The 14,445-nt window shown below is 45.3% G+C and overlaps 1 protein-coding gene and 1 long non-coding RNA gene across 9 annotated transcripts in view; one reads left to right on the plus strand and one right to left on the minus strand.

The window, feature by feature from the left end:
- Positions 1-14,445, minus strand: part of LOC144379288 (uncharacterized) — a 1,054,371-nt gene that overhangs the window by 459,602 nt on the left and 580,324 nt on the right. The window lies entirely within an intron of this gene.
- Positions 1-14,445, plus strand: part of ACTR5 (actin related protein 5) — a 28,703-nt gene that overhangs the window by 3,071 nt on the left and 11,187 nt on the right. For all 4 annotated transcript variants that reach the window (XR_013442039.1, XR_013442040.1, XM_078057178.1 and 1 more), the window contains exons 3-5: positions 897-1,066; positions 6,026-6,243; positions 6,962-7,144. Coding sequence is in view for 2 of the 4 variants with exons in the window: in XM_078057178.1 (XP_077913304.1) it covers positions 897-1,066; positions 6,026-6,243; positions 6,962-7,144 (571 nt within the window). In the remaining 2 variants the exon portion in view is untranslated. The remainder of the gene's footprint in view (positions 1-896; positions 1,067-6,025; positions 6,244-6,961; positions 7,145-14,445) is intronic.

The following is a 14,445-nucleotide window of genomic DNA, read 5'->3' on the forward strand; positions in this document are numbered from 1 at the left end:
AGTGTCTGCCTTCGGCTCGGGTCATGATCTCAGGGTCCTGGGATCAAGCCCTGCATCGGGTTCCCTGCTCCGCGGGAAGCCTGCTTCTCCCTCTCTTGCTCCCTCTGCTTGTGTTCCCTCTCTCGCTGTGTCTCTCTCTGTCAAATAAATAAAATCTTAAAAAAAAAAAAAAGAAATGAACACAGTGGAGCCTGTCCTGTTCTGTACTGGCATCTGCTGGTGAGGGGTGATATAGCAGCAACATTTCAATATGCAGCAAGATCCTAGTGCTCTGCTTCTCTAAATTTTTCGCATTAAGAAAAATGTTATTCTGGTTCTCTTCCCCTTCGCATCATGTGAAAAGGGACCTGGTCCTTTTAGGAGATTACAGTAAGCCAGTATGTGTGTACTTAATGTGTATGCATCAGTAGAAGGGGAGTGTCTAGGGGAGGGGTTCTCAGACTCCAGCCTGTGCTATAATTACCTGGGAAGCTTGTTAAAATGTGTATTCCCAGGCTTACCCCAAAGCAAATGAGTCCTGAGAATTGGCATGTTTAACATTTCCCCCAGCTAATTCTACAAGGACCACAGTTTGAGAAATCCTGACAAGTGACATAAGGGTCTGAATTCAGAGTGCACAATCTTCCCATCAAACCTTGTTTCTTTCTGAGACTCTTGATGGATGTTAGATGCCATGTATCTGGGTGTGGACTAGGACTTCCTGCATAGTGTAAGAGGCTGAATCAAGGGAGCTTTAGAGTCCCTTCATCTGTAAAGTTTTCTGTTCCCTCACTGGGTCCATTTCTTCTTTGTTCATCTGAATTGTTATCCTTCCCCCAAACTCCCCACGAAGTGTTCCCTGTTCTTTCTTCCATGTTGCCAAAGTGTCAGTGTTGTTTTCCATTCCTTGATTGTAGGTTAGATGCTAAAAACTGCAAACGCATCAATCTGGGAGGAAGCCAAGCAGCGGGCTACCTCCAGCGCCTCCTGCAGCTGAAGTATCCTGGGCACCTGGCAGCCATCACTCTCAGCCGCATGGAGGAGATCCTGCACGAGCACAGCTATGTTGCTGAAGATTATGTGGAAGGTAACGAAGAGGGCATTTGCCTGTAGCTTGTAGATATTGTACATGGAGGGTATTTCTTAAATTGTTCCCAGGATGACTCTTTTGCTTTTCAGTATCCCCTCTTCCTTTTCGTATTTACTTAAACTTTTCAATAAACTGATAACTTATACATGTGGGTTCTTTTTCAAAAGGGTTTTGACTAATTTACTTCCTTTGCTTTTCCATATAGATGTTAGGATTAGCTTGTTTGTATCTACAAAAATGTTCTGTTGGGATTTTGATTGAAAGTGTATGAAATCTGTGGATTAGATTGGATATGAAACAACAGCAGTTTTTTTTAAGATTTTATTTATTTATTTGCCAGAGAGAGAGAGAATGAAAGAGAGATGGAGAGAGAGCGAGAGTACAGGCAGGGGGGAGGCAGGCAGAGGGAGAAGCAGGCACCTTGCTGAGCAGGGAGCCTGATGCAGGACTCAATCCCAGGACCCCGGGATCATGACCTGAGCCAAAGGCAGACGCTTAACCGACTGAGCCCCCCCAGGTGTCCCTGAAACAACAACATTTTAAATAAAAATCCAAATACAATACTAAATCAAGATGTAATATTAAATCTAGACTGGGGAGAAGTGACATTTTGTACTATATGGAATCTTCTAATCCATGAACGTAGTAGGTCTTTCCATTTACCTAGGTCCTTTATTGATTTCTTCTTTCAGCATTTTGTAGTTTTCGACATACCGATCCTGTACGTGTTCTGTTAGATTTATGCCTAAGTCTTTCTTTGCTTGTTTCATCTCAGTTTCCACTTGCTCATTGTTAATGTATAGAAATGCAGTTAATTTTTATGTGTTGACCTTATATACCGGACCTTGCTAAATTTATTTTAGTTTTTTGTAGATTCCTTGGGAATTTCTGTGTAGACATGTCATCTGTGAATAGGGACAGTTTTATTTCTTCCTTTCCAGTCTGTTTGCCTTTTTTTTCTTTGTCTTGCTTTTGGATATTGAACTAGCCTTGATTGGGTGGGGTGATAGACCCCACTTATTCAAGTATATTATTATTTTTATATGTTGCTTTATTTGAGTTGGTAATATTTTATGGGGTTTTATGTCTATATTCATGAGGGATGTTGATCTATAGTTTTCTTATATTGTCTTTGTCTGGTCTTGGTATCATGGTGATGCTGGTCTTGTTAAATTAGCTCGAAGTGTTCCTCCTTTTTTTTTTTTTTTATTAATTTGGTGGGGGAGGGGCAGGAGAGAGAGAGAATCTTAAGGAGGCTCCCTGCTCACCTCTTGAGCTTGACATGGGGCTTGATCTCACTACCCTGAGATCATGACCTGAGCTGAAACCAAGAGTCGGATGCTTGACTGACTGCGCCACCCAGGCGCCCCCCCTTCTTCTATATTCTGAAAAAGATTGTGTAGATAATTGATACTTTTTTTCTTTAAATGTTTGATAGAATTCTCCAGTGGAACAATTTGAGCCTGGGGATTTCTTTTTCTGAAGACTTAACTATGGATTCAATTTAATAGATGTAGGACTATTTAGGTAATCTCATTGATGTCTTTTTATTATTTCCTTCCTTCTACTTGCTTTAGGTTTAGTTTGTTCTCTTTCTTCTAGATTCTTAAGGTAGAAGTTCAGATTATTATGAGACCAATCTTCTTTTTTTTTTTTTTAAGATTTTATTTATTTATTTGACAGAGAGGGACACAGCGAGAGAGGGAACACAAGTGGGGGAGAGGGAGAAGCAGGCTTCCCGCTGAGCAGGGAGCCTGATGCGGGGCTCAATCCCGGGACCCCGGGATCATGACCTGAGCCGAAGGCAGACGCTTAACTACTGAGCCACCCAGGCGCCCCGAGACCATTCTTCTTTTTAAGCATTTAATGCTCCAAATTTCCCCTTCAACATTGCTTTATCTACATCCTATAGATTTTGATATATTTTCATTTTTATTGAGTTCAGATATTTTCTAATTTCCCTCAAGATTTCTTTTTATGAACCATTGATTATTTAGAAATGTGTTGTTTTATTGGGACTACATCAAAATAAAAAGCTTCTGTACAGTGAAGGAAACAGTCAACAAAACTAAAGGACAGCCTATGGAATGGGAGAAGATACTTGCAAATGACACATCCAATGAAGGGTTAGTATCCAAAATACATAAAGAACTGATATAACTCAACACCCAAAAAAACCAAATAGTCCAATTAAAAATGGGCAGAAGGCATGAACAAGCATTTCTCCAAAGAAGACATACAGATGGTCAAGAGACACGTGAAAAGATGCTCAACATCACTCACCATCAAGGAAATGCAAATCAAAACTACAAGGACATACCATCACACACCTCTCAGAATGGCTAAAATCAAAAACACAGGAAACAGGTGTTGGCCAGGATGTGGAGAAAAAGGAACCCTCTTATACCATTGGTGGGAATGCAAACTGGTGCAACCACTCTGGAAACCAGTATGGAGGTTCCTTAAAAAGCTAAAAATAGGGGCACCTGGGTGGCTCAGTCATTGAGCGTCTGCCTTTGGCTCAGTTCATGGTCCCAGGGTCCTGGGATCGAGCCCCACGTCGGGCTCCCTACTCCGAGGGAGGCCTGCTTTTCCCTCTCCCACTCCCCCTGCTTATATTCCCTCTCTCGCTATGTCTCTCTCTGTCAAATAAATAAATAAAATCTTAAAAAAAAAAAAAGTTTAAAATAGAAGCACCAATGATTCAGTAATCACACTACTGGGTATTTACCCCAAGAATACAAAAACACTAATTCGAAGGGATATATGTACCCTATGTTTATAGCAGCATTATTTACAATAGGTGAATTATGGAAGCAGCCCAAGTGTCCATTGATAGATGAATGGATAAAGAAGATGTGGTGTATATATATACACAAAGGAATGTTACCAGCCGTAAAAATGCATGAAATCTTGTCATCTGCAATGACATGCATTGAACTAGAGTATTATGCCAAGGGAAATAAGTCAGAGAAAGACAAATCATATGATTTCACTCATGTAGAATTTAAGAAACAAAACAAATGAACAAAGGGAAAAAAAAAGAGAGAGTGAGGCAAACCAAGAAATAGACTCTTAACCATCAAGAACAAATGGATGGTTACCAGAGGGCAGGAAGGTGGGGGGATGGGTGAAATAGGTGTTGGGGATTAAGGAGCACACTTGTGATGAGCACTGGATGAAATATGGAATTGTTGAATTGCTATAATGTATGCCTGAAACTAACGCTATATGTTAACTATACTGGAATTAAAATAAAAACTTAATTAAAAAATAAAACCTTCAGGTTTTAAGGGTTAAGTCTAACTTTATATTTTAATGAATAGTTGATGTAGAAAGCTGAAAGTTAAAAAAAGAAAGGTGTTGTTTTATTTTTTAAAAATTTCATCCATTTATTTGAGAGAGAGAGAGAGCACGCACAAGTGGGGGAAGAGGCAGAAGGAGAGGGAGAAGCAGGCTCCCAGTCAAGCAGGGAGCCCCACGTGGGGCTCGATCCCAGGATCATCCCCAGGATCATGACCTGAGCCGAAGGCAGACGCCCAACCGACTGAGCCACCCAGGCACCCCTAGAAAGGTGTTTTTTTATAGCCAAGTATTTGGAGATACTTCTATTGTATTTCTATGACTTATTTCTAGTTTAATTTCATTATGTCAGGAAACTATGTGGTATCAGTGGAGCTTGTGAAGGTTTGTTTTATGACCCGGGCATGGTCTGCTTTGGCGTATGTTCCATTTATACTTGAAAAGAACATGGACTCTGCTGTTGGGTGGAGTATTCTGTGATGTTGTTTAGGTTTACTGGTTGATGGTGGTGGTGAGTTCTTCTGTGTCCCTGTTCCTTTTCCATGCTCTAGCTCTGTTGATTATTAAGAGTTTTGAAATCTTAAGGGATAATTGTAAATTTTTTATTTCTCCTTTCATATCTGTCGGTTTTTGCTTTAAAGTATCTAAAGCACTTTTGTTAGGGACATATTTAGAATTCTTAGGTTATCTTGACGAGTTGACTTTTTATCATTATACAGTATCTCTTTTTATCCCTTGCAGTTTTCTTGGCTTTGATGTCTACTTGGACATTAATACAGCCACTCCTATTTTCTTTTGCTGAGTGCTTGCATGGAATAGTTTTTCCATCCTTTTAATCTACTTATGTCATTATATTCAAAGTGAGTTTCTTCATAGTTGGTGGTTTTTTTTTTTTTTTAATCCACTGTGTTAGTCTCTATCTTTTAACTAGTCTGGTAAGACCATTTAAAATTAATTATTCATATGTTGGATTTAGTTCTACCATTTTATTATTTGTTATCTTATTCTCTTTGTTGTTCCCGTTTCTCCTGCCTTCTTTTGGGTTATTTGAGTATTTAAAAAATTTGTTTTGGTATTGGTATTTTAATTTATCTGTTGTGTTTTTACTGTATCTTTCTGTGTAGTTTTTTTAGTGGTTTCCCTGAGGTTATAATCAATAGACTTTTCGCACTGTTTTTAGAATCTCTCTTCTACTAGTTCGTGTGGAACGTGGCAATGTTAGCACCCCAGAGGCTCCTTGCTCCTTTATGCTGGGTTGTCTTATGCAGCACATGTACGTATGTTGGAAACCCAACAGACAGTGTGATGGTTTTACGTTGAATTGTCAAACATATTTTAAAGAACTCAGGAGGTTAGTCTGTCACATTGAACGAGATTGTCTTTTCTTTTGCTCTTCCTTCTTTCCTGATGTTCCGAGTTTCCTTCTGCTGTCACGTCTGTCAGGCGAACTTTACTTAGCAGTTCTTTGAGAGCAGATCTGTGGGCATTATGTCCAGGGGGTACAGCTGCATTTTGTCGACTGGGTGGAGTCAGAGATTGGGTGGATCGTGCTTGCTCCATCTTACCTGGATCTGGAACCCTGGTATTGACTTTCTACTTTTCTGTGCTAATAGTGTTTTCCATTTCATAACTTCCAAAATTATTTCTCTGAAGAACTGCAGAAATGGCGGTGCCCTGATTATTACGAAAACAACGTCCACAAGATGCAGCTCCCGTTTTCCAGCAAGCTCCTCGGCAGCACTCTGAGCTCGGAGGAGAAGCAGGAACGGCGGCAGCAGCAGCTGCGGCGGCTGCAGGAGCTCAACGCCCGCCGGCGGGAGGAGAAGCTGCAGCTGGACCAGGAGCGTCTGGACAGACTGCTCTACGTGCAGGTACGTGCGCATCCCGGCAGCGGGCTCCGGCCTTTGCGCAAGGCAGTCCCAGAAAGGGTTCTCCCTGCATCTTCCTCGGCCAGGAGATGCAGTGACTGTCTGAGTGCCCCTTGGGGTCAAGAAGGAGTCGAGGGTGCTGAGTGTGGAGCTCCTCAGCACAGAGGACCTGTACTGTGCACAGAGCATCAGGTGTCTCTGACAGAGCTGTGCACTTTGGCTTCCCTCATTCACTTTGGCCTTATCATCTTTGTGTTATAACTTTTTAATTGAAGTGTAGCACATGTGCTACCAAGTGCACAGATCTCAAGTGTGTAGCTCAATGGATTTTCACAACATGAAACACCCCATGTATCTGCCATCCAGAGCACTCCCAGCACCCCGGAAATCTCCCGTGTGTCCCCTCTTAGCCAGTAACCTTCCCACGTCTTCCCCACTCAAAAGGTAACGACGTTTCTGACACCTGGCACCGTAGATTAGTTTTGCCTACTCAGGTGGTGCTAAGACCGGGGAACGATGCAGCCTAGAGACAGCTGGGGAGGAGGGCGGTGTGTGAACCATGCGTGGGAGGTGAGATTTTGTGGAGGGGCAGGCTAGGGGAGTGCTGGGAGCCCCCTCCTGCTGTAGTTTTTCTGTTTGGCTTCCAAGCTGCTTCTCTTTCCTTCCTGTATATGATTGCGCTGTCATCTTTGAAGATGAATTGCGACTGCTCGGGTTTCAGGAACTTCTAGAGGATGGCCAGATGGATCAGTTTCACAAAGCTCTGGTGGAACTGAACATGGACTCCCCGGAAGAGCTGCAGTCCTACATCCAGAAGCTCAGCTCGGCGGTGGAGCAGGCAAAGCAGAAAATCCTCCAAGCAGAAGTCACCCTCGAGGTGGATGTGGTGGACAGCAAGCCAGAGGTACCAAGGACCTTGGGAGGAGGGTCCTGTAGGGTCATTTAGCCTGAGGGTCGGAGGAGTGTCTGGAGAAGACTGACATCAGAGATGTGACCACACTTGGGAAGGCAGTGCGGTGCGTGCCGTCCACGCGGACAGGGGCGGGGCAGAGATGGCACTGACTTCGTGCTGACCTGATGGCTTTTACCCTGTAGACCTCTGGCCCCCCTGGGACGGGGAACTGTTCTTGTAGAGTAGAACATTCATGCACCTGCCGTGTGGTGCCATCTTGGAATCTGAACATTCCCTTTTGATGGTTATTTGCAGTTAGTCACACACTCCTTTCTACTTTTTTCTGATATTTTTAAAAAAAATTTTATTGTTATGTTAATCACCATACATTACATCATTAGTTTTTTTTACATTTTTATTATTATGTTAATCACCATACATTACATCATTAGTTTTTGATGTAGTGTTCCATGATTCATTGTTTGCGTATAACACCCAGTGCTCCATGCAGTACGTGCCCTCTTTAATACCCATCACCAGTCTAACCCATCCCCCCACCCCCCACATCATTAGTTTTTGATGTAGTGTTCCATGATTCATTGTTTGTGTATAACACCCAGTGCTCTTCTGATATTTTTTTAATATATTGTGGTTCATGTTTCACTTCCTTTCCATCTTCATGTCCCCTAAGGACAGGGATCATGCTTCATGATAGTTGATGGATTTTTTACAGCAAATAGCAGACGTGCTTAATAAAATATCCATGGGTTGATTTAAGATCAGCCTTTTATGACTAAAACTGATTGTTTGAATAAGCTCTTTGGTGTTCTCTGTCTCTCCTTTTCGTTTCCACGCCAGTGGCCTGTTTATAAGTGTTGATGTGGCGTAAAGGCAGGTGGCAGGGCTGAGTGAGGGCCCCGGTGGTGCACACCCTCACCCTGGGCGCTGCACACCTATACTCATGAGTTGGCTCGCCTGGCTTTAGAACTGGAAGAAAGTGTTAATAAAAGTGTGTGCATTGTTCCCGAATCCGTCTGCTCTGGAGTTCTAAGACAAAGGACTTGTTCATTGCCTTGTGACACTTCTAGGCCAGGATTAACCAATCTAGTGTGGTGGCTTTTTGTTTTTCAGTCAACTTGCTTTAAATTCTAAAACCTATACTTTTATTTTTATTTATTTATTTTTTCTGTAGGTGGCTATGCCTTTAATAGTGAAAGATACATGTTCATCCTCACCGTTTTGAGGAAATGGTTCTTTTTTTTTTTAATTTTATTTTATTATGTTAGTCACCATAAGTTACATCATTAGTTTTTGATGTAGTGTTCCATGATTCATTTAAAACCTATACTTTTAGAAAGAAACAGTCCCATGGAAAAATCCAGTTTGGTGCTGGGCGTGGTGCGGCTGCTTGCCACTGACTTGAGATGTGTCTTTGGCTTGGCAGGAGGCCTGTTCTTGCTCCCGGCTCTCAGCTAGAGGCTCACTGACATGCTTGCTGCGCTCAGCCTCCATCCCAGCTCTCCCACAGCTGAGACTCCCAGAGGCCAGCAACCGGCCAGGGCACGCATGTCAGAGCAGACCCCAAGTCAAGCTCCCTGCACGTGGCTTCCGGGATGGCTGAGGTGGGGGCGAGGGGCCTTGACTGCCGTCTTACTCTGGTGTGGTGTCCCAGGTCAGCCTCGAAGAGCCGGTGTGCCTTTCCTCGCTCGCCTCTCCCAGTTTCCCGACTGTGCATCGGATCTCAGCTGTTTACTGGGATCCAGACCCATGTTGCCTTTGTTGTTTATTCATCTGTGTTCAGTTTTCATCGTGCTTAATGCGCCAATAGGACATCGGCATCTTTATACCAGAGATGTGCCGCTAAGCCACGGGCAGGCGAGGGATTTCAGATTTAAAAAGAAAAGCTGTAAAATGTGATTCCTGAGCAGTTGAGGAGCTAGTTTTTCCTTCCCTTTGTTCATTTTTCTGCATTTGTTACAGGCTGTGATTCAGCCACTCCTTCATACATTTAGCAGGTACTTATTAAGTCCCTACTTCGTTCTGTGCTCTGGGGATACGTATTCTCTCTGGGCTTGGGGAGGTTTTGAAATGTTGGACTTCCAGTAGTTTCTCTATATACAGTGATGAGTTGGTCTGTCCCCAAAGCATTGAGGGTGTCAGCATTTATTGAGGGTGATTGTTAGTGATTAGGGTTGGTTACAGTAACTTTCATGGGATAAATGTGACCACAACACTGGCCGGCTGGTTCTACCTTTCAAAAAGTATTTATAGTGTGTTTTCCAACTATGTAATTCATTTAGAATGGAGGGAATGGATTTATGTGGATCAAAGTTCATATTGAAATGCAGTAATGGCTAAATTGGATTAATCCAGCAAAATTTTTAACTTACAGTGTTTCCTAAGGTCCATTTTTTTTTCCCACAGACCAGGCCATTCCAGCCCTTGCTATTCTGCAAATAATGTGATGAAGATGTTGTAAAGGAGTAGGCTTTGTTAGCATTCCTAAGGAAGTATTTAGACTAGAGGATGTTAGCCTTCCGTCACTGTAAGCACAGCAGTGGTTGGGGGGGGGGGCACAGTTTTAGAGCACCATTACTTGTTGGAGAACACAATGAGCTTAATACAGAAAGTTCTCTTGCCTGATTAGCCAAGATCAGAGCTGGCCTCTGCTTGTTCTTTTTTTTTTTTTTTTAAGATTTTATTTGTTTATTAGAGAGAATGAGCAAGGGAGTGGCAGAGGGAGAAGCAGGAGAAGCAAAGCAGACTCCCCGCTGAGCAGGGAGCCTGATGCGGGGCTCGAAACAGGACCCTGGGATCATGACCTGAGCCAAAGGCAGACGCTTAACGACTGAGCCACCCAGGCGCCCCTGGCCTCTGCTTGTTCTGATGCCGCTCAATCAAGATTGTTCCAGGGAACCATGCTGCATCTTCTCTGATGTGCTTTGGCAAACTATCATTCTGTTCAGTTCCAAAAGAATGCCTATTTGTGTTCCTGAACGCCACGCAATGCATGTGGAGGCTCTGGCAAACCGTAGAGAGAGAGAAGCCAGCCGTGGTAGAGGAATCTGTTCTCTGTAGGGTCTCTATAGCCCATTGTCTGCTTTGAAATTATTAGCTTTGTTTCTCTGTGAATCATACGAATTAGGGTAAGTATATGTGCTGCCGAAGCGAGCACACGAATTAGGATAAGTAAAGTATCTTTTTATCATTTTTAGTGAAGCTTAGAAGTTATCTTTAAGGTGACATGCTTCTGAGTACAGCTAGGTGAAGGTGGATGATGATGTTTTTGCCGTAGCTGAGGAAGCCTATTGAAACTCGAACATTTTACAGTCCTCTTTTCCAGGGAAATTGGAGGGTGTATCCCAGGCCTCACCACTCAATGGTAGGTATGGTATGCTAGGGACTAATGATGCAATTAAGGTACATTTCCTGCACTCCTTGGTACCTAAAAGAATAAGGCTATCGGATCATACTTAGCTGACTAATGAAGCTTATCTGGTGTGATGGTACATGTGTGTGGGAATTTAGATGCTAAAGTTTTGAGAAAGGATTGGATATGTGAGCTGGGCCCTGAAAGGTGATATGATTTCAGTAGGTATCAGGTGAGGAGGGAAAGACATTATGGATCGAGACGTTTAGATGCAAAGCAGCCCGCGGGCAGGGAGCACTGTAGGTTGGGTGTGGAGTGCGGGAGATGGAGCAGGGGAGGGAGGCAGGGGCCGGCCGATAAAGGTCTTTGTCAGTCAGCCTGGATATTATCCTTTATAAGACAGAGTCTTCAAAGGATGTCCAGCAAGGAAGTAATCCAAGGAGACTTGCTGTTAGGAAAAGAACTGGTGGCAGTTAGGATGATGGGTTTAGGGAGAGGTGAGGCTGGAAGTGGGAAGGCAGGATATAAATGTGTTGCGGCAGTCCGGCGGAGAGCTGGTGGAGGGGGTGGGAGAGTAGCCATGGCAATGGGGGGTGGAGGAGACGCTTCAGAGGTAGCTCCAAGGATTTGGGTGCCACTTAGGGGCAATGGTGACAGGAGTGGCGGTGGCTGGTAACAGAACGTGTGACAAGTGCCAGACCCTGTACTGAGCATTTCTGTAAGTGTCGTCTTGATTCTGTGAGTACTGTCGTATTTCCATTGGACAAATAAGGAAACTCAGGTTCAGGAGAGTGAAGGAATTTGCCCGGGGTTGCACAGCTAGAGGTGGCGCAGCTGAGGATCGGACCCAAGCGATCCGATTGCAGATTCACTCTGGTCCCGCTGAGGTCCCACGGAGGTGCTCCTAAAAGGCTGCGGGTGGGGGTAGTACCTTTGGTTTGAGCACCTTATCTTCAAAGGACTTCAGGTGGAATTTGCCAGGACCCAGCCGTGGAAGGAGCTAGAATCGCATGGGGAGTGAGAAAAGAAGGATGCCTGGGGAAGGCCTCTGCTTAGGGGTCCAGGAGCTGAGGAAAAGCCGGGGGAAGAGGCCGAGGAAGAGCAGAGACGAGAGAGCAGCAGGGGTGGCGGGCTCAGCCTCGGATGGGCGATGGCACGGGAGCATGGAAGGACGGGAGGACGGGTGAAGAGGTGGGGTGCAGGAGAAATAGAAACACCTGAGGCGAGCTGCTGAGAACCGCCAGCGGTGACTGGAAAGGGGCCTGAGGAGAAGTGCTGGGAGGGGTTGCAGACACCTGCTCTGGGGAATGCACAGGGGAGCTGAAGAGGACCACAGGCCCACCAGCAGCAGCCTGGCACTTTCTTTCTCCACTCTTGCCCACGCCCACGAGGAGCATATTTTACTTACCTGTTGCCATGTGGAAAAGCACTCCAAACTTAGTAGCATAAAATGATGATCATTGTGTTGTGCTCACGAATTTGACGGGTCAGGAATTCGGGCAGAGCGTAGCAGGGATCTCTGCTCTGTGATGCCTGGGGCCTCAGCTGGGAAGACTTGGACATCTGGGGACTGGGAGCCCTGGATGGTTTTTCACTTTGCTAACATCTGAGCCGGGATGACTCAAAGGCCATGCTTAGCAAGATGGTGGACCTGAGCACCCACACCCACCGAGCACCCAGACAGGAGCAAAGCCCGTGCCTGTCCATGTGCCTTGGGCTTCTCAGCTTGGCAACTGGCTTCCAGGATTGAGCTCCCCAAGGGAGAGTAGCCAGAGAGCCAGTGTTTCAAGAGGTCAAGGTCAAGGGAACTGTGTGGCCTCGTATGACCTCACATTGGAAGTCACATGACACCGCTTGCACCATACTCTATTGGTTGGAGTCCCACAGGTCCCTGCTAAGATTCAAGGGGAGGAAATAAACCACACCTCAGAATCCCCTTGAGGAAGAGCTTGTCGGATGGAAGATATCGTTTTGACTGTTTTTGAAAAATACAGTCTACCCCAGCGGAGAAGTGGAAAGAGCATTGGGTGGCACCCTTTAGGATTTGAGAGTGGTTGTTGGTAGAGCAGGTAGGGTCGGGCTGGAGGGTGGCAGTTGCGATTGGGCTCCGGGGCGGGTAGAGGAAGGTGTGAATGCACAAGGGAGGTCATCACTGGGAGGTCAGAGAGGTTAGAGGAGTGGAGGTTGGGATGAAGATGAGGAAGATGGAGGTGTGGGGGGTGGGTAGAGCAGAAGGTAGGAGAGAACTCCATGGAGCCCAAGGCTTGCCTTTACTCATTATTATTTGGGGGAAGGACCCACAAGTTTGGCCTGTAGTTATTTTAAATACACAGGTGACATTTGTGTGCCACCAGCCTGGTATTGTAACAATTATCTAAGGGGCCAAAATGAGTGCCTAGTTAGAAGAAGGAAGAAGTGTTCAGTTCTCACCCCACCACTGCCCTAGGGGTGCGCCCTACTTACAGAGGAGGAAGTGGGCTCAGACTGTGCCATTCAGAGCTGGACCGATGTGACCCTTAAGCCTTGCCTCTTTCTGTAACACCGCACCGCTCCTGGTTGCTTGTCGTCCCGGATGATAAGCCACCAAATGAGAGAGAATTTTCGCGATCCGTTTCTGATCCTCTCTTGGGACCCCGGAGTTTAGTGCCAAGCCAGAACAGGCACAGGCATTCCCAGGGTTGGGGCTTCTTTCTGGGAGATGAGAGTCTTGCAGATTAGAAACCTCACACCTCCAGGGGAGCATTCCTTCTAACGGAGTTCTGCGGCCCCTGCTGGGGCAGAGAAGCCTGTCAGTTCATTCAGCTGGCCTTGCTGCCGCTTGTAGATCTTTTGTTCTCTTCTTGTTCACCTTGACCTCAGGGAGCTCTTTTCCATACTTGCAGAGCCAGTTGTCCTGCCGCACTCAGACTCATGATGTATAGAATTTCAGCTTGAGGCAGCGCAAAGACTTTGGAGCTAAGCCATCTGTCTTGGGCCAGGTTTCTACCACTTACTAGTGTGATGTGATCTTGGGCAAGTCTTGGTCCCCCGTTGAGCCCATTTCCTTGCCCATGAAGCTCAGGAGTCATCTCTGCAGGGAAGATTGTGGAGGAGCGGGTTGCCTGTTCCTGAATTGGGTTCAGTATTCCGATGGCTCTCGCCTCCTTCCCTGAGAGTAAGGTCCTTGGATTCTCACCTCCCAGCCCACCCTCTTTCCTCCTTAAATTACCTATTTCCAGACCAGTCCCTCTCTTCCTGTTCTCTACTCTCAGAGGAAGAAATGTTCCCTGTCCTTTCCAGGGTTTACTCCTTCCTTAAATTTATAATTTGTGTAGAGGTAGAATGCTCTATATTGAACAGAATTTAGGATCCGTTGTCCCCCATTCTATAAGCCATATATGCATGTGACTGTTCTGGTGTGTGTGCCAGAGGAGTGTTGAAGGGCACTGCCTTGTTTAAGAGTGAGTTTGAGCGCCTGGGTGGCTCAGTCGGTTGAGCATCCGACTCTTTATTTCAGCTCAGGTCATGATCTCAGGGTCCTGAGATTGAGCCCTGAATCGGGTTCCACACTGAGCATGGAGCTTGCTTGGGATTCTTTCTCTCTCTCCCTCTGCCCCTCCTGACTCGTGTGCAGTCTCTCTCTCTCTCTAAAAATAAAAATAAAAAAACCTTTAAAAAGAGAAGGAGGAAGTTTGAATGCTAATTTACATTGGCAGTATATGTGGCTATGTTCTAGAGATTGTATTTAAGTGCTCTGAATTATGTTGGTAGTTTATATACGTCACAGAGTCCAAGGGTAAGGCCAGACTCAGGATACATACTCCACGCAGGGACCTCCCCTCGGGCATGCCAGGTGGATAGTACTGAGTCGGCTTGTGTCCTCCCAAGACGCCTTCTCATAAAACAGTCCTTTCTCCGCCAGCTGTCATTGTTAGAGCGGTCTTGCATAGAATTTCTTCCTGTA

Source organism: Halichoerus grypus, chromosome 10, assembly GCF_964656455.1.
Source record: "Halichoerus grypus chromosome 10, mHalGry1.hap1.1, whole genome shotgun sequence".
Classification (NCBI taxonomy): domain Eukaryota; kingdom Metazoa; phylum Chordata; class Mammalia; order Carnivora; family Phocidae; genus Halichoerus; species Halichoerus grypus.